At 41.5% G+C, this 23,265-nt stretch overlaps 1 protein-coding gene across 8 annotated transcripts in view; it reads right to left on the bottom strand.

Annotated features, from left to right (window-relative positions):
* NAPEPLD (N-acyl phosphatidylethanolamine phospholipase D) overlaps nucleotides 1-23,265 on the bottom strand; it is a 79,385-nt gene that overhangs the window by 38,052 nt on the left and 18,068 nt on the right. For 2 of the 8 annotated variants that reach the window (XM_066353913.1, XM_066353914.1), the window contains exon 1: nucleotides 11,115-11,416. The exons of 1 other annotated variant lie outside the window; for it this stretch is intronic. Coding sequence is in view for 1 of the 7 variants with exons in the window: in XM_066353912.1 (XP_066210009.1) it covers nucleotides 21,281-21,288 (8 nt within the window). In the remaining 6 variants the exon portion in view is untranslated. 5 more of the 8 variants (XM_066353915.1, XM_066353918.1, XM_066353912.1 and 2 more) reach the window with 4 other exon arrangements.

The following is a 23,265-nucleotide window of genomic DNA, read 5'->3' as shown; positions in this document are numbered from 1 at the left end:
GGTTTCGAACCAGCAACATCAGGTTCCAAGTCGATGCTTTATCCACTGAGCCACCGCAGGTCAGGACTTTTCCTTTTTTATTTTTATTGTATCTATATAAGATGAAAGTTGGCTGAACCTGTTGTGGTAATCATTTCACAATACAGGGGGTCCTTGGGTTACAACAGTTCTGTTCCTACAAAAGGGACATAACCCAAATTTCGGTGTAAGTCAAAACACACCCTATCCTAAGTCATTACCTATTCTAACATAGTTGTAAAATCATGATCTAGAACATAAAAACACAACTAAGCCACAGAAAAAGGAAAAAGACATAAATATTCTGTACTGCACACTGTACACGTATTCTTCCACCGTGCGCAACTGAACTAGTTCACCCACAGAGTCCGTAAGTACGATGCTATCGGCATAAGCCAAAACACATCTCAATTTAAGTTTTTGTGGGAGTGAGCATCGTAAACTCAAAATGTTATGTTGAGACTGCGTAACCCAAGGACCCCTGTACATGTAAATCAAACTATCATGCTGTATGCCTTAAACTAACACAGTGATTTCTGTCAATTACGTCTTAATAAAACTGGGGGGAAATGCCAGAAAGTATGTAGTAAAATATAAAAGTATATCGAAGATGGCCAGAATTAAAATTTACTTGAATTGGTTTTCAGGGAAAAAAATCACACTACCAAGAAAAGGCCCTGGCAGGGTGGGTCACACTGAGGTCACGGCTTTGATCCCCAGTCAGGGCACGCAGAAGCAATCACTGAGTACACAACTAAGCGGAACAATGAGTTGATAATTCTCTCTCCCTCTTAAATCAAAGGAAACTTGTTTTAAAAAGAACAAAGGGATTTAAAACTTTTTAAAATAAATACTTCCCAATCTGGCACCCTTGTCATCCTTTCTAAGTCTTGGCTTCCTCGTCTGGTGCCTATTCTTTGGGTTATTGGACAAAATGTACATAATCCTTAGCCCAGTGTCTGGCACACAGTCAACCCTCAAAAACTGTAAGCCACAGTTCTATTATGTATGTTTTAAACACTGTTTAATAAGGGTTCGCGGAATACATATTTCATTTGGAACTATCTACACATTGAGGGCAATCGCATAAATAGACCGAAATGGAATAAATTCTGGAATGTGCTTCGTGTTCTTATATTTGAGCAAGAGAAGCCATGGTCTTCCTGGAATTCACACAACTCTTCAAATAGGAAACTACAATTTTCACCAGGATTCCTATCCAATCCCACAGCTCCTCATGCCCTCACCAACTCTCACGGATTCACTAGGAGGCTCTCATAAACCTTGATAGTGTCCTGACTCTGAAAATAATAATCCTCGCCTTGGCCGGATAGCTCAGTTGGTTAGTGTTGTCCCAAAATGTAAAGGTTGCAAGATCAATTCCCAGCAGGGCACATACAGGAGCAGATTCATGTTTCTCTCTCTCTTTCTCTCTCTCTAAAATCAATAAATAAAATTTAAAAAGAACACAATAATCTCTACCCTCAAACCCTCCATCTCCCCTTACTGCCCCCCCACCCCGCACTCAGGGAGCAAAAATGTGCAAAGTCAGGATACTAGTAACAGCCACATCACAACCAGCACTGTCTCAGAGCCTGAACCTATTACCAAGGTTCTTTGGCTCAAGGGAAAAATATCCCGCAACAGGAACAGGTAAAACAGGCAAGCAAGGTCAGTTCTTGCAACTGTCCCCTCAAGTATTTGTGTCTTACATCTCCTACCAAGTGACTACTAATCCCAGAGCTCTGCCACCTCCCCTTTGTTGTAGTAATATAGGTTATAGTAATTAAATATATAGAAATATAAAAATATGGATATAGAAAAGTAATTAAAAGGATATTAAAAATAATTATTAAAATTAAATAAAGTTATGCCATTTGGATAGGAATTAATATAGTGGCTTAGTGCCATAACTCTGTAATGTGATAAACAGACTCTGACTTACAAGCAGGACCCAGATAGTATGTGTGTGTGAAGTTATACATAGATAAGAAGTGGCTTGGTGTTGTTTACATTAACTTTGTAAATTAATGTAAATAAGACATCTTAAAAAGTGGTTTAATGTAAACATTTCAATAGATCGACATAGAGGGGGATTCCCTGTGAGAAACTCCCAAAAAGGTGGTTTGAGGTGATAATCCTGTAGATTGACACCTGTTAGGAGGCGTTGGCCAGAAAAGGTACTAAAGCTGAGGGGCCCCCTGCTGCAGTAGTCGCCCAGACTCCAACGTTGATGTGGACTGTCTCCACGCCGCTCTGAGCTCTGACCAAAGCCAGTCGAGAGGAGCACACTGATGGGGCCCCCTTAAGCTGTACCCAAGCACACCAAAAGATTTGTGAGTAATAAATTGCCTGTGTGATTATTGCAACTAATTTGTGTGTCTGTCGTGTCTTTCCTCCGGTGACACTTAACTGTAGCATCCTCATTGTCGCCTCAAGAGTAGTCTCGAAGAAGCTGCCAGCCCTGCTGATAAGCAGGAATGTCCCACTGCACGGGGAAATCGAATCAGGGAGCTTGGGCTCTACTGGGACACCCTTCCAGTCCTCAAAACAGGTTATCAAGGAAGGATCTGATCTCCAGTATGACTGATAAGGACCAAGTGGGATTCCTCCCTAGCATATTTCCAAGCTAGCTGGGTACAAAGCTTTAAACCTGTGGTTCTCAGCGCTGGCCGCACATCAGAATTACAGATGTTGCTTGACTTACAATGGAGTTACATCCAAATACAGTGATACCTCGGTTCTCGAACGCCTTGACTTTCGACCAAATCGGTATTCAACCAGGAAATTCGAGAAAATTTTGTCTTGGAATCCGAACAAATATTTGGAACTCAAACGTCCGAGATTAGCCGAGTTGAGCCGAATGGCGTTCATTCGGCCGAGCGCGCCTTGCCTGCGTCATCAGTGTGAGTCACGCTTTGTCACGCTTTGTGGAGAGAGAGAATCACGTTTTTGTGGAGAGAGTCACGCTTTGTGGTGAGAGTCACGCTTTGTGGTGAGAGTCACGCTTTGTGGAGAGACTCACGCTTTGTGGTGAGACTCACGCTTTGTGGTGAGAGTCACGCTTTGTGGAGAGACTCACGCTTTGTGCACGCTTTGTACACTGAATTTAACCCTTAGACATGGGTCCAAAGAAAGCCAGAAGTGGTAATGCAGACAAAGGTAAGCGGAAAGCTGTGAGAACAACGATTGAGCTGAAAAAATAAATCATTGCCAAATATGAACAGGGCACACGTGTTTCAGATCTGTCTGCTGAGTATGGCATGCCAAGATCTACTATCTCAACTTTCCTTAAGAATAAAGCTGTTATAAAGGCTGCCAATGTTGCCAAAGGTGTTACATTGTTAACAAAGCAAAGGCCTCAGATAATGGAGGAAATGGAGAAGCTGCTTCTTATTTTCATTAAAGAAAAAGAGTTAGCAGGTGACAGCATCAATGAAGTCGTTATTTGTGAGAAAGCACCAGTAAATAGGCATATTTTTGGGGCTTGGAACAAATTAATCCAGTTTCCATTATTTCCTATGGGTTTCATTGTTTCGGTTCTCGAACAATTTGGTTCTCGACCGTTCTCCCGGAACGAATTATGTTCGAGAACCGAGGTATCACTGTAAGCCTATTGTAAATTGAAAGTATCAGAAGTCAAAATGCATTTAATACACCTAACTTACCAAATAACATAGCTTACTTAGCCTGGACTATCTTAAACATGCTCAGAACACATTAGCCTACAGTTGGGCAAAGTCATCTAACACAAAGCCTATTTTATAATAAAGTGTTGAATATCTCATGTAATGTGTTGAATACTGTACTAAATGTGAAAAATACAACGGGTGGTTGAGTACTTATCATTAATGCTCAGCTAAAAGCACACTGGACCTAAGGAATGTTTGGAGCACTGAACTAAAACAAACAAAAAACTGCCGACAGCGCAGTGCGCCACAGTTTACCCTCAGACTGGTGGCTGGCTGGGCGCTGTGCCCCTGCTGCCGCCCAGCGTCATCAACGAGCATCCTACCATCCTACCGCACACTGCTCGTCCGGGAAAGACGACTCAAAATCCCAAGTAATGAATGTGTATTGCTTTTGCACCATCACAAAGTTAAAAAAAAAAATCATAAGCTGAAGCATTATAAATTGGAGAGTATGTACCTGGGGAGTTTTTTAAACTGCACCTGAGGATACTGAATCAAAGTGTCAGGTGGGAGCTTCCCCATGTAGTTTTTAAAAGCTCTGTGGGTGATTCTGAGGTCTAAGCAAGGTTGAGAACCACTAATTTGAATTAGTCATTGGCACAAAGGTACGAAAGACCTTCGGGAAGGACCAAAGAGACTTCTGGTACCCCAAATTCATGCCAGCCTGGCAGCTGCCAATCGTAGCACCTACTCTTCCTCCCTGTCCCATACTCCAAGTTACAGATGCAGCATCACCCCAAGATGGCTACCCAGCTCTGGGGCTGGGAAGATTACATTGCTAAGGACAAAGTTTGAGGGTCACAGACTTGTATGCAGTCCAGCTGAGTCATAAATTCGGCCCTGTGCACAGGAAGCCATACCAAAAAAGGAAATACAATCAGTGATGATTCACACTGTCTTTAATAACCCGCAGCAGTCTGAACATGATGAGTACTCAATAAACATTTATCGGATGAATAAATAACAAACAGGAGCTTACACTCCTTATTACTTTTCATTGGGATAGAGTTCACTGTTTTTGAAGAGCTCTGTTGGGAATCAAATTACAGCAAAAGCACAAGTAACCAAAGGACAGTGAGACTCAACAAAGGACATTCCCACTAACTCTACTAAGTATGAAAATAAAAATGGAAAAATCTTGGAGAATACTTGAGCTGAACTCTATGGTGGTCAAGTGGGGACACAGTGATAAAGACCATACATTCTAGTTTCCCTTTTCTCCTCAGGAACAGAACCCTGGTTTTACTTAGTGTAGCTAAGCACCAGCTTAACATTTCCCAGCCTTCCAGCTATGAATGGCCATATTGATCGTGGTTTGGCCAATGTGATATAAGCAAAAGTTTTATATGATGCTAATGAGAATCTCCCTAAGACAGCGGTTCTCAACCTGTGGGTCGCGACCCCAGCGGGGGTCGAACGACCAAAACACAGGGGTCGCCTAAAGCCATCGGAAAATACATATTTCCCCATGGCTTTAGCCGCTGAGAAGCCGTGCTACCGTCTGCCAATGGCTTTAGGCAACCCCTGTGTTTTGGTCTTTCAACCCTGCCGGGGTCGCGACCCACAGGTTGAGAACCGCTGCCCTAAGAGAAAGGGCATTGACTCTTCCTGCATCCTGCTGCCCAGAGCCATCCTGAGCTACGGGTGTGAGGCTACTTCCGAGGACTGGCATAGAGAACTAGAAGGACTTGGCGGGCCACCACACCAAGCCTGGACTTTCCAGCTCTGGACCTCCCAAAACTAATCCTAACTCATACAATGACCATAACTGGGAAGTTCATGAAGTTTGAAAAGCACAAAAAGTAGTAATCCCAAAATACAGTCTTCCTAATCCAAACATGGAAATACTGACCAGCACACGATTGCTATGGTTGAGACGTTTATATACATTCATTATCTCATTTAATCCTCACAACACTCCCAGAAAGTAGATGGGATCCTTATGTTACAGGTGATGTAACAGAGGTTCAGAGTTTACTAATTTGCATTAAGTCAAACAGCTAATACAACTGGGCCTCTGGACCTGGAGATCCAAACCAAGTTGGACCAGACTCCAGAGTCCATGCTCTTTCCACCAATCATATTGAATCTGCAAGAAAACTCAATGAATGTATCTGGAACAGACACGTGGGTTCTAAAACTAGTTGTGTATAGCCAACAGCTTTAGTTCGAGGACAAGATTAGCCTTTTATGCTTTCAACAATACCATCTTCCTCCCCCTTTAGAATTAAATTTAATAGGGTGACATTGATCAATGTTTCATATAAAGATCTCTTTAGTATTTGAACTGTTGATTGCATTGTGTGCCAATCACGCAATGTAAAAAGCACTTAGTAAAGAATACTAGTTCCCTTCTAAATATAACTGCCATTCTAACTGTATATGAAGACCTTAAATGATGTAACTATTGAATTCCTAACCTTTTCTCACTTAATTACACAGAGAAGGGCCAAACAACAAATAAAAAATTAGTTCTATATTTCAGTCAGATAAACAGAAAAAAATACATGGGGCCTTGGAGATATTTTCCTCACCTTGAAAAGATGTCTAAGTTCATCCAGCATGAAACCACCTGGCTGGCACCTTATCCAAATGGAGAATTGTTAGTTAAGTCCCATGAAGATACCTTCAGCTAGGGGGACCGACATACCTAGCGTACTCAGAGCTTTCCCAATTTTAGCACTGAAAGTCCTGCATCCTGGGAACTCCCTTGGTTCCAGGAAAGCCTGAAGAACTGATTATTCTCCAGCTTATGGTACCATATAAATGCAGTTATATTTTCAACAAAATGTATTAAAATGCAGGCAGTGTGTACTAAATTGGAGATTAGCATATTATAAAGTATGACTTTAAGATATTTGAGCAGCTAGCAAAAAGAAATTATAAAACTCCACATAATCACACTTAACGAAGAGAACGTTGCTGAGAACATCAAAAGTTTGACAAATCCTTCCTTGCGATGATATACAGTATGTGCAGCCAGTTAAGAAATGGGCTCCAAACAGCACACATTTATACACATTGGATATTTTATCTACATATAAAATTGAGACACTATATAAGGAAAGAATGAGAAAGAAATCACATTTTATCCAAGAATTTTAAAGTATCTCATCTTTGTGAAATGGTGGGAAAATCTAATCTTGATGTTTCAATTTTGTGGTATCATGGAAGGTTAAAAGCTCTTTTAAAGAGTAGGACTACAAAACCTGTAAGTTTCAGTAGCTTGGACTTGCATATACTCCCAAAGGTACTTCCAACATGAAGTTTGCATGACTCTGTGTGATCCCCTTAGAGAGGAAGTCAGTCATGTCAGGTTGTACCATTCCAGGGGTCTAGCTCTGGCTGCTGATAGAGCCTACACAGTGTATTAGCCAAGCTCTCATCTTAAATACGCTTCAAGACACTCAGAACCAAAGGAGTATATGGTCAGCATTAAAAGATAAATGACACATTTCATAAACAGATAAAATAGCCTCAAGTTTAAAAAAAAAGGCTTTGAGTCCATAAATTCTTTAAGCTGTCATTAGTTACTTCAGCCATAAAACTGCAATATTCTGAATATATATTTGTTTTCACGAACTCTCTAAACAAGCCAAAGAAATGGTGACAGTAACTTGAAAAGACAACAAACATCTCTGTAGTCTGAAAGACCGTCAAAATCCAGAAAACAAGTTTCATAACAAATTATTACTGTTGTCCAGTGGTCCTAGCATTGAGTCTTGTAAGCAAAACAAGCCGTAGAGGGCCAGTAACAATGACAAATTTGGTGTTTATTCTGACAACTCCATTCTTATCACTGAATGAGATTACAAAAGGGCATAGAAGTCTGTAGACATTTACTGTTCAATCAGTATGTTAGTGTTCTTTACTTCATCTGGGAAGGACCCCAAATTAGATAAACACAAAAATTTGCTGCCTTCAAGCAGAAAGATAGATTGTTTTAGGTAGCAGATGCATAGTGAGCTGTTTTTCAATCAAGCTTTTGAATTTACGCTCATCCATCTACCTGCCCGCCCTGTGCTATAACCAATGGTACTGACCATTTATAACTGGTTCCAGGGTGCTCTCTAGGACTGTGACACAGACCAAGGCTTGCTGATCCATACCATTCTACCTTGGCTGCATTGTATCTTTTTTAAGAAGAGGCAGCAGTGTATATATCTGGCGAAAGGTCAGGGATGCTGTACTAAGGGACCTGGCACAAATCACTGAAATCTCCCAGGCTCTGTTTCCTGTTTTCCTCATCTGTGGGATAGGGTTAATAATCTCACATTTTGTATGTCTATAAAATCAAACTAAAAATAATTATATTTAAAAATACTAGAAAGAACTTTGAACCACAGCCTTGCAGTTCAGTTGGTTCAAGCGTTGTCCTGATATTACCAGGTTGTGGGTTCAATCCCTGATCAGGGCACATACAAGAATCAATCAATGAATGCATAAATAAGTAGAATAATAAATCGAAGTCTCTCTCTCTCTTCCCCTCTTCTTCTCTCTCTAAACTTATCAAATAATTTTTTTTTCTTTTTTTTTTTTTTGGCAAGAGAGACAGAGAGAAGGGACAGACAGGAAGGGAGAGAGATGAGAAGCATCAACTCTTCTTTACAGCACCTTAAGTTGTTCATTGATTGCTTTCTCATATGTGCCTTGATGGGGGGGAAGCTACAGCAGAGCAAGTGACCCCTTGCTCAAGTCAGTGACCTTGAGCTCAAGCCAGAGACCATGAGGTCATGTAGCCAGCGACCATGGGGTCATGTCTATGATCCCATGTTCAAACCAGTGACCCTGCGTTCAAGCCAGTGAGCCTGTGCTCAAGCCAGTGACCTTCGGGTTTCAAACCTGGGTCCTCAACACTCTATCCACTGCATCACTGCCTGCTCAGTCTCAACAAATAATTTTTTTAAAAGTTTTGTAAACTATCAAGTTATAATACTTAATCAGATGAGTTAGCAAAAGCCTGTATCGTGGAGATAATAAAACTGCCTCCCCTAAGGATATGTGAGTTCATATAAAATATCACAAAAGCCTATTAATAAAATATTTGAATACACAATGAGTAGTTATTAAATTAAAATGACTAATCAAGTAAAGCACTATAAATTACAGATAGGTAGAACTCTTTAGTATTATAGCACTTACAGTGCTATATTACTTGAACCTTATGCTGGAAATCACACAGGTGATTCTTTTAATGCCAATCTTATACGTCCTCACAGACCTTCAGGATAAAGGTGCCCATTCACCATTAACTACGTGCACGTGCCAGTTCATTTCCCCAATTCTTCAATGAAAACAGTTTTTACTTGTATGCATTTCAATCTAAAATGCCCAGATCAACACAGCCCTCCAGCTTCAGCCATATTCTGATTTACATAAAATAAGTGAAATAAAAAAAAACTATTATCCACAGCTATCTACCACTACGAAGAAAAAGCAGAATGAAATAACAAAATTAAATGCAAATGATACCTCCCTAAACATAGACAAAATGTTCTTAAATATACCTTCAGTTTCCCAAATTCACAAATACCCCAAGTAACTTTTCATACATGAGGATGACTGTATCAAGAAAAGTACAACAAAAACCCTATGATGGAATGCAAATATTAAAATGTCCTTCACACATTATAACTGGACTAATTTTAAATTTTAAATCTATACAATATTATTTGAAATTGTCAGTGGAAATAAAGGTATGAGGAATACACTAAGTATTTTCATCTCTTGGAGACTTATCAAAATTCTTGCAGCAGGAAAGCCTACAAATGAAATAAAATAAAACCTTTGAAAATTGTGACTACATTTGAATTTGCTTAAAACAGTTTTAAGCCAATCTCTCAAATTTTTATTTTAAACAAGTACATTTGCCCTAAATTTTCTCTAATAGGCCCGATTTTGCAACAAAATTAGACTATTGTGGGATATAGGTAATCTTTTCTTTTTTAAAGATTAAATAACTTGTTTCTAAAAGATGTCGATGTCTGAGGCGAAATCCAAACCAATGTAACAAAATAGAAATGGAACTGCTAGATATCCATTTTTAACAAACATGGAAATTAGTCTTATTTTTCAAAGAGCTTTAGGTCAGGAATAACTTCCTCAATGCACTTCATATTAAGCCAAAATAAACCAAGTGAGTCACATTATAACCTACAGAATAACCTGCAGTAAGTACAAGAACTGAACGACGTTTTAAAGCTTAACCTTTCACACTCCCTTAATACCTATTTCCCACGTTCCACTGAGATGTGTTGCATCAGACTGTCGAGCCCGTGGAAGCGTATATATATATCACGTACCAGAACCCTAGCGAGTTCCGGTTAACGGGGGGGGGGGGGGGCACCTATCAGAACAGCTGTTCTGAAAAGCTTGCAGGAACACCCAATGTAGCAAACCAGCGGCCACAGTACAGAAAACTGAACAGAGCACCGGCTTCCACCACCCCGCCCCACTGTGCTCCATTCTTTTGCTCATTTCCATTCTCTGGTTAACTTTCAAGAAAAAAGAGGAGAGACCTGTTGGAATGGATTTTTGGAAGATAAATACTACAGATGAAGAAGAAATAAGTTGTTCTAAGAAACCCATTCATTTACATACAATCAAAAGACGATCCGCTCACGAGAATTCCGGTGAGTGAAGATGCAACCTATGATTTGCAAAGATGGGATCTAAAATCCCAGAGCGGTTCGTCTCCCAATAACAATGTGGCTGTTCGCCCAGGCAGCTCCGGACGCGGGCTCCGCAGCTCGCGAGGTGCGGGAAGCACACGAAGCCCCGCCGCTCACAGCGCAGCTTCCAGCAGGAGGCAGGGCTCGGGCCGGAATCCCACGCACAGCCCGCGCACTAAGACGGGATTCCGCGCGGCCCAGGCCGGCCGGGTGCCCCCTGGAGACCGACGAAAAAGCAGCAGAGCCGCCACAGCGAGCGGCGGGAGGGGAGAACAGCTCGCGCGAGATGCCGGAGGGCGCGCTGGCTCGGCGCTGGGGGCGCAGTGAGGGCGCGGGCTCACCGAGCGCCGGGGGGCGGGCCGCTGTGATTCGGCCGGCCCCGCGGCTCCTCCGCGCCGTGCGAGCAGGGGCTCCTCCGCCCCCGGCCCCGCGGCTCCTCCGCGCCGTGCGAGCAGGGGCTCCTCCGCCCCCGGCCCCGCGGCTCCTCCGCGCCGTGCCGGCAGGGGCTCCTCCGCCCCCGGCTCCGCGGCTCCTCCGCGCCGTGCGAGCAGGGGCTCCTCCGCCCGCGGCCCCGCGGCTCCTCCGCGCCGTGCCGGCAGGGGCTCCTCCGCCCGCGGCCCCGCGGCTCCTCCGCGCCGTGCCGGCAGGGGCTCCTCCACCCCCGGCCCCGGCGCGCCGGCTCCTCTGAGGGCGCCAGCAGCTGCAGGCAGCGCCTTAGCGCTCGCCGCCTCACCATTCTCGAAGCGTGCCGGGCTCCGCGGGACCCAGGCCTCCGGCTGAGCTCACTCCGCGTCTTCTGATCACTCCGTCATTGTGACCTTCGTACCTGGCAGCCCTTGGCCGCGTCTGGCCGGCGCTCCAGCCCTCCCCAAGATGGCCGTCCCCGCGGACCCCGACGCCGAGGCCATCTTGGTTGCGGAGGTGCCGCGGGGCGTGCGCTTAGCCCACTCCGACCCACCCGCAGCTCGCGCACACCCGCGGGAGCCCTGAAGTCCGACCCGGTCACCCGCCCCCAAAGCCGGCGCTGACTCGGTTGGCACGGGCACCTCCCTGGCCCCGTGCCCGGAAACAGCCTGTGCCGGACCCTCCGGCGCTCCTAGTAGACAAGCACCTGGTAGCAACCGGGTAGCGAAGAGATTAAACTGTAACTTGAAGTTTACAGTAGATACTGAATGTTAATGGCAGCACTGCCTTGTCAGTGTGCTCATTAACTTTTAAAATGATGTCCTAGCCTTTTGATACACATGGTTCTCATCAAACTTTTCTTTAAAAATTTTTTCAGGATAGCCTGACCAGGCGGTGGTGCAGTGGGTAGAGCGTGGCCACACTGGGATGTGGAGGACCCGGGTTCGAGACCCCCCGAGGTCGCCAGCTTGAGCCCCCCACCCCTGGGGGGAGGGGTTCATCTTCTTTGAGCAAAGTTCACCAGCTTGGACCCAAGGTCGCTGGCTCAAGCAGGGGGTTACTGGATCTGCTGAAGGCCTGAGGTCAAGGCACATATGAGAAAGCAAGCTGAACTAAGGTGTCACAACGAAAAAAACTGATGATTGATGCTTCTCATCTCTCTCCATTCCTGTCTGTCCCTATCTATCCCTCTCTCTGTTTAAAAAAAAAAAAATTTTTTTTCAGGATAATGATAAAAGCATAGTTATAATTCTGGGTCTCTCCAGATTTTATCTTTTTGACTGCAGGGTGACAGCTGTTTAAGTATGAGGCCCCTTCCGGGTCGCTCAGTGGATAGAGCATCGTCTAGGGGCGCCTAGGTCGGGGGTTCATCGCAGTCAGGGTGTTAGGAGAACAACCAACGTGTGCAGAACTAAGTGGACCGAGTGGGCTCTTCTCTCTCCCTCCCTTGCCCCTTCCTCTTTCCCTCTCTCATTTTCAAATCAATGGGAGAGAAAGAAATTAACTATGGACCAACTGAAATAGGATTCAATGACGGGTGGCTGGGCAAAAATATTCCTCTATAAAGCCATCTGGGGAGCGGCAGGAGCCAGAAAGGAATACCGTCTGTGTGGAGCGCAGGTCTATTAGCAAAATGAAAAGAAATTCAGGTGCTCAAATGAAGATATAACCGCTGGAGAAGGCAAACCAAACTAATTTGCAATTTGAAAGTGAACGTGACTGTAATACTGTGGGGATGTAAAATGATTATGCTGAACTTTTCCCCGTAGGCTAGCTTGCAGTTGTTGCTCAATCTCTTGGACAAGCATGATTAAGAACTGCTTGCGCCTGGGTGGGGCAGAGACTGCACTTGTGAAATGGTACCAGAAATGCAGCAGCAAACAAAACAGCGCTACAAACCCAAAGGGTATGATGGGACTTGGCTAAGAAACTTTAAAACGATACCCTTTGTTCCCCTCACCCCAATTCTTTATTATGAAAATTTTCAAAAGTATGTATGCTTTTTTGTATAACATTTGAGTAAGTTCCAGACATCTAAGTACTCTACCTCTAAATATTTCAGCCTGCCTCTCGTAAGAATCACATTTGCTTCAGAATCATCACAATACTTTTATCACACCTAAGAAAACAATTTCCTGATACCATTTAATGTTTAGTACATTCAAGTTTATATAATTGTCCCAAGAGTGTCTTTTATGGCCGGCAGGTGTTTGGTTTGGTTTTAACCAAGATACTGTCTGTGGTCATTATTGCATTTGCTTATTATGTTTAAGAAGCAATTTGAGCCTGACCAGGCAGTGGCGCTGTGGACAGAGCATCGGACTGGGGCTCAGAAGACCCAGATTCGAAACCAGAATTCGCCCAGCTTGAGCGTGCATTCACTGGCTTGAGGATGGGATCGTAGACATGACCCCATGCTCACTGGCTTGAAGCCAAGGTAACTGGCTTGAGCAAGAGGTCACTTGCTCTGCTGTAGACTCCCAGTCAAGGCACATATGAGAAATCAATCAAAGAACAACTAAAAAGAAGCCGCAACGAAGAATTGATTCTTCTCATCTCTTGACCTTCTTGCTTATCTGTCCCTATCTGTCCCTCTCTCTGAATCTCTCTCTGTCACAAAAAAAAAAAAAAAAAGGCAATTTGAAAGGTTCACTAGATCTGGGTTTTTTTTAGAGAATGTATTTATTTATTTTTGAGAGGGACAGGAAGGGAGAGAGATGATAAGCATCAATTCTCCGTTGCAGCACCTTAGTTGTTCATTGATTGCTTTCTCACATGTGCCTTGACCAGCAATTGGGGGTGGTTCCAGCCAAGCCAGTGACCCCTTGCTCGAGCCAGTGACCTTTTTATTCCAACAGGCAACCATGGGGTTATGTCTATGATCCCATGTTCAAGTCAGTGACCCTGCATTCAAGCCGGCAATCTTGGGTTTTGAACCTGGGTCCTCAGCGTCCTAGGCTGACTCTATCCACTGCGCCACTGTCTGGTCAGGCTAGATCTATTTTCTTTTTTTTCCTTTTTTTTTTTTTTTTTTTTTTTTTTGTAACAGAGAGAGGGACAGATAGGGACAGATGGACAGGAAGGGAGAGAGATGAGAAGCATCAATTCTTCATTGCAGCACCCCGGTTTCTCATTGAGTGCTTTCTAATATGCGCCTTTACCCGGGGGCCAAACCAGACCGAGTGACCCTTTGCTCAAGCCAGTGACCTTGAGCTCAAGCTGGTGACCCTGTGCTCAAACCAGATGAGCCCGCACTCAAGCTGGCGACCTCAGGGTTTCAAACCTGGGTCTTCTGCCTCCTAGTCAGACGCTCTATCCACTGCACCACTGCCTGGTCAGGCTAGATCTATTTTCTTTACATATCATACTCAACAGAATGATGTGTGAATAGACACATGTTCACAGAGTATTTTTCATTAAAAGCAGGTGCTTTACATCCTACTTGGATAGCTCGATTGGTTAGTGCATCTTCCTGAAGCACAGAGATTGCCAGTTCAATCTCGGGTCAGGGCACATATAGAACAGAAGGATGTTCCTGTCTTTCACTCTCTCTCCCTTCCTCTCTCTAAAATCAATAAAATAAACATTAAAAGAAAAGAGCAAGTGCTTTAGATAAACATCTCTATATAGCAGGAAAGTCTAGGAGTAGTCTTTTAACACCACATTGAGATTATAGTTGAAATTGTATTAAATATGTAGTTATATTGCCTGGCCTGTGGTGGCACAGTGGATAAAGCGTCGACCTGGAAACGCTGAGTTTGCCGGTTCGAAACCCTGGGTTTGCCTGGTCAAGGCACATTTGGGAGTTGATGCTTCCAGCTCCTCCCCCCCTTTTCTCTCTCTGTCTCTCCCTCTCCTCTCTAAAAATGAATAAATAAATAATTTTTTAAAAAATCACTTTCTAAAAAAAATATATATATGCTTTCTTAACTACTAATGCATAAACTTCATGGATTGTGTTGGAATCTCTGTTCAACCTGACTTCCACAGTTTAGTGATTGGGTTTTTTTTCTAGACAACAAGAGGAAACTGCTTCTATCATTCCAGGCAAAACCTCTAGCTTGCCCTGTTTCACAGGGCAGAACAAAATGAACATTGCACCTTTGCATTTTACTCATGGCTTAATTTTAGATCCTGACCTACTGAACTGGTTTTTATTTGTCCTTCCTATTATGCACCCCCTAGGAAGTTAGAAACTCAGCAGAAAATAGTAACTATTTGTCTTTTAAGTTGTTACCTAATTTTAAAGTATTAATGTTGTAAAGAAGGGGTGCAAATTTACACAATTTCTTAAAAGTGACTGGTGGCCAATGTAATTTTTTTATGGCAACTAGAATTAAATAAATTTACTTTCATACTTCAGTAATACTAGGTGATATTTTTTTTTATTCCCAGACATTTTTATTTGATAGAAATTTTTAAATAATAATATTTATGGTAACTGATAGAAAATTGTAATTTTTATTATAAATGACAGAACATCAAAAGAAAAAGTGATTAAGTTCTTTGACTCCACATTTTTCTTTGAGTTAATTTTTATAACATGATAAATTAGTGTTGCTATGTTTTCAGTTTATATATACAACTACTCATTTTCACATGTAGATACAAATACAAAAAAACACAAAAATAAAATGCTTTTGAAATTAACTAATTTTTTATCCTCTGTAAGAACATTATTTTGATTTCTCTAGAAATATATTCATTACAATGATAACAATAGCTAACATTTGTGTAGCACTCTACATTTTGTAAGGCAAACAAGGAGATAATAGCTAATAGCTAATAAAAGATTAAAGTTAAGCTTTCTAAATGGTACAGTTTAGCCACTGTTTAGCAGAGGTGTTTTAGCTAAAGTCAAATAGACTGAGGTTCAATTATTTTCTGTATTATTCATTAGCTGCATGGCCTTGAACATATTACTTAACCTTTTTAAGCATCAATTATTTGTTTGTTTGGGTTTTTTAGATTTTATTTATTCATTATAGAGGAGAGAGAGAGAGAGAGAAGAATGGGAGGAGCAGGAAGCATCAACTCCCATATCTTCCTTGACCAGGCAAGCCCAGGGTTTTGAACCAGCAACCTCAGCATTGCAGGTTGATGCTTTATCCACTGCTCCACCACAGGTAAAAGTTTCTAAGACTATAAATATTATTTTCAGGGTGGTATGTAGTTTTTTTCCCTGTAAAAGTAAAAGTAAACAAAAGACATACATATTATGCAGAATTTGAAAAGTGTAAATACATGGAGTGAGAAATCACCAGTATTCTACCCAGAAATATCCACTGTGGATGCCGGATAAGTATACAATTAAAGAACATAAAGGTGCTTCTTTATTTACTTTTTTTTTCTTTTTAACACTTAATTGCTAACAGGAAGGCATTATTGTGAACACACACTACTCATGTTCATGTACGGGTGTCATGTCAGAGAGCTCTTTGCTTGACCCCGTTTTTTCTGGTTACTGTGGTTTAGTAGCATCTTAAAGGATTCCCAGAGGTCTCTGCCTTCTGCTATTCATGTTCATGTATAATACCTTCCCTTTTGTGCTGTGAGACCAACTGACTCACTTCTTATGGATAAAATTCAGCAAAGAGAAGGCATGTCAGTTCTGAAATCTTGACAACATGAAAGTCGAGCCTTTCATGGAAGGGGGCCTGCACACACACACACACACACACACACACACACACACACACACACACAAAACAAAAAAAACCAGAACAGACAGGCGACATAATATTAAAAATATTGTTTGAATTTAAATTAAAGCTCTTGAAGCTTACTCTGTTCTTAGTTTAAGTTTGTTGTTTAGCAAAGTTTTCTATCACCAGCCACTGGAGTACTAAATTATATATTAGTGCCATGTTTTAAACCCATAAACTAAACACCACACCAAGATATGTCACCATTAATCAATGAGCAAGTATTCATTGCATAACTATAACATGCATCATGATTTAAAATGTCCAATTGACTAAGCTATTATTTCCCTTAGAAAAATAAGATTTGACCAAATAAAATATTACTGATTCAATGTTTACATGGCATTTAAGATAGAGAAATTTAATAGTTGTAACTTAGTAATTTATTACATGATATGGTCACTTTAAATTTTTACTTGGTTAAGATTTGATCCTTTTTTTGAGTGTTTAAACGTAAATTATAAAAGGACATTGGCATCCTTTTAGCTATTTTGAAGTCAGGCAGTCAGAGTAACCCTGTCTACACTGTCAATTTCATAAGCGATTTAGAAAAAGCTTTCACTGAGCAAACAAGGCATTCATCAGACATAAGTTTGAATTGCTTTAGGTTGTGTTTAATACAACTAAAGTTCTTAGCTCCTGGCTATTTTAATATAATTTAAAGGTGACCATAAAATTTTGTTCTCTGGAGCTAACTCTTTGAAAGCTAGTGGGTTTTCAAATTAGCATGAATAATACATAAAATGTAGATGGAGATCTTTCTGGGCTCACTATATTGCATCATTATTAAGATATGGCAAATAACTGCCAAAGAAAGATGTTAAAAAATAAAACAGGATAGCATCCATTGTGCATTCATATTATTGCTGCACATCAATTTTTCCTACTAGCTTTCACAGTATATGACTTCTAAAAAGTTGCTGAAAATCTTGAATTGTACAATATATACCATGATTTAAAAATTGAGCATAGATCATCAGAAATTTCATTTTGGCTTTGAGACCTGAAGATGGCAGTGGAGTAGGCAGATGCACAGACTCCCAGCTCACACCACCAAACTGGATTGCAAATTAATTTAGGAACAATCAGCATGAAAAACCAACTCTGGACTACAAGACCAGCTCTCAAAAACCAAGGAGCAAAGAAGAAGCCACACTGAGCCTGATAGGGAGCACTGTGGAGCAGTGAGTCTCCCCTGCTTACAGGAACAAAGGGGGTGTGAGACTGAGAGCCCAGAAGGGCTCTCATTCCAAGGAAAAGAGTAGTAAATATCACTCACAGCCACTTGCCTGGGGACCTGGGAATGAGGTGTATTGAAAGGTCTGGCTTATCTTCCAAAAGTAAAGGGGGGAGAGAAAGACAGACTGTGACTGGCAGAGGAATGCATGGGAGGACCTGAGAAGCTGACTCATCCAGTGCTGGAGGTGGCCATAACTGGGGGAGGGATTGATCCTTCCACATAACACAAGACTAAAGTGCTTTCAGATCATACATCTCCAGACATCTCTCCAGCTCCAATCAGCACAACAAGACACAACTGAAAACAAGAAGTGGGGAGGAGGGGCAGTAACTCAGGTCTCCATGGAGATCTGAAATACACCTCCCCCTACTGAAACGGAGAAAGCACCCCATCCCCAGAGAGATTAACTGGAAGATAAGGCCTTCAGAGTCTCAGTTTACACCCACCACATTCCTGGATAGAGTTACAAATAAGCCCCCTGCTGAGATCAGTAAACAAGATTACAAATGAGAAGAAAACAAACAAACCAAGATTTCAAAGCAGCCCAATTCTGAAAGTGGATTACAAATAGCAGCTGATGCCAACTCAAGAAGACCTAGAAATAACACAACTGAAAATTGGAGGCAGACAACACCAAACCTAGACTCAACCAGCCATACAAACAACACACTCAAACACACAGACATAATGTCAATGTGTTCAATGGACAGAGAAGAGCAATCCAAATGAAACCACAAGAGAAATCTCCAGAAAAGGAACTGAGTGATATGGAAAAAACCAAACTGCAGAATGCAGAGTTTAGAATAATGATTGTTAGGATGCTTAGGGATATTAGAACAACAATGGATGGTCATTATGAAGACCTAAATAAAGAGATAGCAAGTATAAAAAAGGACATTGAAGTAATAAAAAAGAATCAGTCGGAGGTGACAAATACAATATCAGAAGGGAAGACCACAATGGAAGGAATTAAAAGCAGGATGGATGAAGCTGAGCAAGTTGGAGGACAAGAAGAACAATGGCACAAAAGCAGAGCAGAAAAAAGAAAAGAGACTCAAAAAGTCTGAGGAAACTCTGAGAGAGCTCTGTGACAACATGAAGAGAAATAACATCCACATCATAGGGGTTTCTGAAGAAGAAGAGAAAGAACAAGGAATAGAAACTTTATCAATCAAATCATAGCTGAAAACTTCCCAAAATTGATGCAAGGAAGGATCTCACAGTTCAAGAAGCACAGAGAACTCCATTAAAGAGAAACTCAAAAAGACCTATAACAAGACACAACATAATTAAAATACCAAAGCTAAGCAATAAACAGAATATATTAAAAGCTGCTAGAGAAAAGAAGGCTATCACCTTAAAGGAACCCCCATAAGGATGACATCTGACTTCTCAACAGAAACACTTGCAGCCAGAGGGAATGGCAAGAAATATTCAAAGTAATGCAGAACAAGAGCCTACAACCAAGACTACTTTATCCAGCAAGGTTATCATTTAAAATTGAAGGAGCAATAAAAAGCTTCCCCCCCCCAAAAAAAACCTCAAGGAATTCATTACAACCAAACCAATGCTGTAGGAAATGTTAAGGGGCCTGTTGTAAACAGATCAAAGTGGAAAAAGAATATACCAAAAGAGGAATATAGCTTTAAAAAATAAAATGGCAATAAACAACTACATATCAATAATAACCTTAAATGTAAATGGATTAAATGATCTAATCAAAAGACATAGGGCAGTTGTTTGGATAAGAAAACAGGACGCATATATATGCTGTCTACAAGAGACACACACCTTAAAAAAAAAGAAGCACATAGACTGAAGGTAAAAGGATGGAAAAAATATTTCATGCAAACAGAAATAAAAAAAAGCTGAGGTAGCAATACTTATATCAGACAAAATGGACTTTAAAACAAAGACTATAGTAAGAGATAAAGAAGGTCACTACATAATGATAAAAGAAGCAATTCAACAGGAAAATATAGGGTTAGGGTTAGGGTTAGGGTTAGGGTTAGGGTTAGGGTTAGGAAGATATAACCATTATAAATATCTACGCACCTAATATAGGAGTACCTAAATATATAAAGCAGACTTTGATGGATATAAAGGGTGAGATCAACAGCAATACTATAATAGCAGGAAATTTCAATACCCCACTAACATCACTAGATAGATCCTCAAAAAAGAAATTAACAAAGAAACAGCAGACTTAAAGGACACACTAGATCAACTCAATTTAATAGGTCTCTTTAGAACCTTTCACCCTAGGGTAGCAGAATATACATTCTTTTCAAGTGCTCATGGTACATTCTCTAGAATAGACCACATGTTAGGACACAAAAGCAGTCTCAACTAATTTAAGAAGATTGAAATCATATCAAGCATTTTCTCTGATCACAATTTTCTCTGAAACTAGAAATCAACCACAACAGAAAAACTGAAGAATACTCAACACATGGAAACTAAATAGTGTGATATTAAATAACGAATGGGTTAACAATGAAATCAAAGAAGAAATAAAAAATTCCTAGTGTAAGGTATTTTTCTTCATACTCTGGACCTCTAGTTCCCTCACAGGTTTCGGTTATGGGAATGGATGGGACCGTTAAAAACTTTAAATGCCATGTTCACAGGTTCCGGATAGGGGTTTGGGGGATTAGGAATAAGAGGAGGGGGGCTCGTGTGGAGCCCAGCACCCAGATCCTGCAGGAAATGCTGAAGCCAAAGGCAAGACAGGGCAGGAACTTCCTGTAAGAAAATTGGGGTTGGACGTCCTGAAAACCGGTGTAAGAGCCAATGCCAGGCTGAGAAAGGCCTGATGGAGGAGGGACTAGAGGACACAGTGAAGGGAGGGGCCTCTGGCCAGCAGGGGAGGAGAAAGAAGGTAGTAGATGGTGAACATGAAACAGGTTTTTTGTGAAGGGAGGGGAGGAGGCTCTCAGAGGAAAGAGGTCCGCAGAGGGACCAGAGAAAAGTCCCAAGAGAGGGAGAAAGAGTGAAGGAGAGAGGCACCCCCGGGGGTCAGGCAGGAGGAAAGAGAGTTGGGAGTCCATGGAGAAGGAAAGATTAGGAGTGGAGGTTTTGGGTGAGGTTTCTCTGGCCAGAAAAAGGCCCGTGCGGTGTAACAGGCGGCACAGAGATTAAGGACAGGCGTGCAAATAATTAGAAGCCGTGTATGTAAGAGATCTCCAATCAGTTCCCAGCTTTTTTGGCGATAGTTAAATTGGTGAGGGTGTTAACACCGAAAGTCCCTTCAGGAGGCCAATTGAGTGGGTTCTGTGGCCTGGCCACAGCGTAGAAGAAGAACAGTTTCTTCTTCCTTAGGGAGAAAGATTCCTGTGCCCCAACAGCCGCACTCAGTTCTAGGAGTGGTCAGACTTGAGCACTAGCATCCTAAAAACTCAAGGTTCAGCCACGGACAAAAGTGGATGTGCTTGGGGACAAGCACACGCACTCGGACGGACGGAAAAGACTTCCCTGATGTAGCTACGGTTTCGGACAGGGAGTCTCGGAGGAAAGAACTGAGAGGAATGCTGAAGGCAGGGGACTTACCGCACCATGCTCCAAAGTGGGTGGAAGTCGGAGATCCAGGTTCTTTCTCAGAGGGGAGGGGAAAGGAGCAGTCCTTGCAGACTTCTAACTCCTTCCCAGGTTTCGGCACCAAAATGTAAGGTATTTTTCCCCGACGGGAAGGAAGGAAGAGGGCCGGAGCCGCAAAGTGTGGAATAAGTAAACGGCTTTATTGAGTACAGAGCGCACATCCTGCCTGGCAAGGTTCCCTGGCCCCGAAGAAAGAAAGATGGAGGAGAGATGGAAGTCAGGGAAGTTGCCAATACTAGGTGATATTTTAACTCCTTCTGGGAAACCACAGTTAAAACAGTTTTAGCATAATAGCTCTCTTTTTATTTTTCCTTTTTTACTGAATTTATTGAGGTGACATCAGTGAACAAAATTATACAGGTTTCAGGTGCACAATTATATAACACATCATCTGCACACTGTATTGTGAGTTCATCACCCCAAATCAAATCTCTATTTATCACCATTTATTCCCCCATACTCTTCTCCCATCTCCCACCTCCCACGGACAACCATCACAGTGTTATACATGTTCATGAGTTTCCTTTTTTCTTTTTTTGCTAAATCCTTCCATCCCCCCACCCAGCCCTACCCCTCGATATCGGTCAGCCTGCTTTCTATCTGGGAGTCTGTATCTATTTTGCTTGTCCATTTTGTTCAGTACATTCCGTATACGAGTGAGACTGTATGGTATTTGTCTTTCTCTGACAGTCTTACTTCACTTAGAATAATGCTCTCCAGATCCATCCATGCTGTCACAGAGGGTAAGATTTCCTGCTTTTTAAAAAAATTTTTTTAATTAGTTTTAATGGAGTGACATTAATCAATTAAGGTACATAGGTTCAGAGAAAACATCTCCAGGTTATTTTGACATTTGATTATGTGGCATACCCATCATCCAAACTCAAATTGTCTTCCGTCACCTTCTATCTGGTGTTCTTTGTGCCCCTCCCCTCCCCCCACCCCCTCCCTTATTTCCTGCTTTTTTATGACCAAGTGGTATTCCATTGTATAAATGTACCACAGCTTTCTTTTATTCATTCATCTACTGATGGACATTTGGGCTACTTCCAAATCTCAGCTATTGTAAATAACATTGCAATAAACGGGTGCATATATTCTTTTAAATTAGGGTTTCAAGTTTCTTTAGATAAATTTCCAAAAGTGGAATTAATGGGTCATAATGAAGTTCCATTTTTAATTTTTTGAGGAATTTCCATACTGCTTTCCACAGTGGCTGCACCAGTCTGCATTCCCACCAGCAGTGCACAAGGGTTTCCTTTCTCCACATCCTCGCCAAAACTTGTTTGTTGATTTATTGGTGATAGCCATTCTGACAGGTGTGACGTGATATCTTATTGTGGTTTAATTTGCATTTCTCTGATGATTAGTGATGTTTAGCATCTTCCATATGTCTGTTGGCCATCTGTATGTCCTCTTTGGAGAAGTGTCTATTCAGGTCCTTAGATCAATTTTTTAATTGGATTGTTTTTTGTGGGGGTTGTTTTTGGTGTTGAGCTTTATGAGTTCTTTTTAAATTTTGGGTATTAATCCCTTACCAGATGTACCAGAGAATTTGTTCTCCCCTGCAATGGGCTGTCTTCATTTTGTTGATGGTTTTTTTTGCTGTGCAAAAGCTTTTTTCTTTGAGGTACTCCCATTTTTTTCATCTTTTCTTTATTTCCCTTGCCCAAGAAGATATATTAGAAAAAATATTGCTGACATGTCTTAAAATTTTAATATCTATATTTTCTTCTAGAATTTTTATGGTTTTGAGTCTGACATTTAAGTCTTTAATCCATTTTAAATATATTTCTGTGTATAATATAAAAAGGTTATGTAGTTTCATTTTTTTGCACATATATGTTCAATATTTCAACACCATTTATTGAATAGATTTTTTTACCCCATTGTATGTTTTTGCTTCCTTTGTCAAATATTAATTGACTAACAGCGTG

This window comes from Saccopteryx leptura, chromosome 12 (assembly GCF_036850995.1).
Source record: "Saccopteryx leptura isolate mSacLep1 chromosome 12, mSacLep1_pri_phased_curated, whole genome shotgun sequence".
NCBI classification, from domain to species: domain Eukaryota; kingdom Metazoa; phylum Chordata; class Mammalia; order Chiroptera; family Emballonuridae; genus Saccopteryx; species Saccopteryx leptura.
Note: the sequence above shows the minus strand (reverse complement) of the source record. Positions and strands in the feature narration are given on the sequence as shown.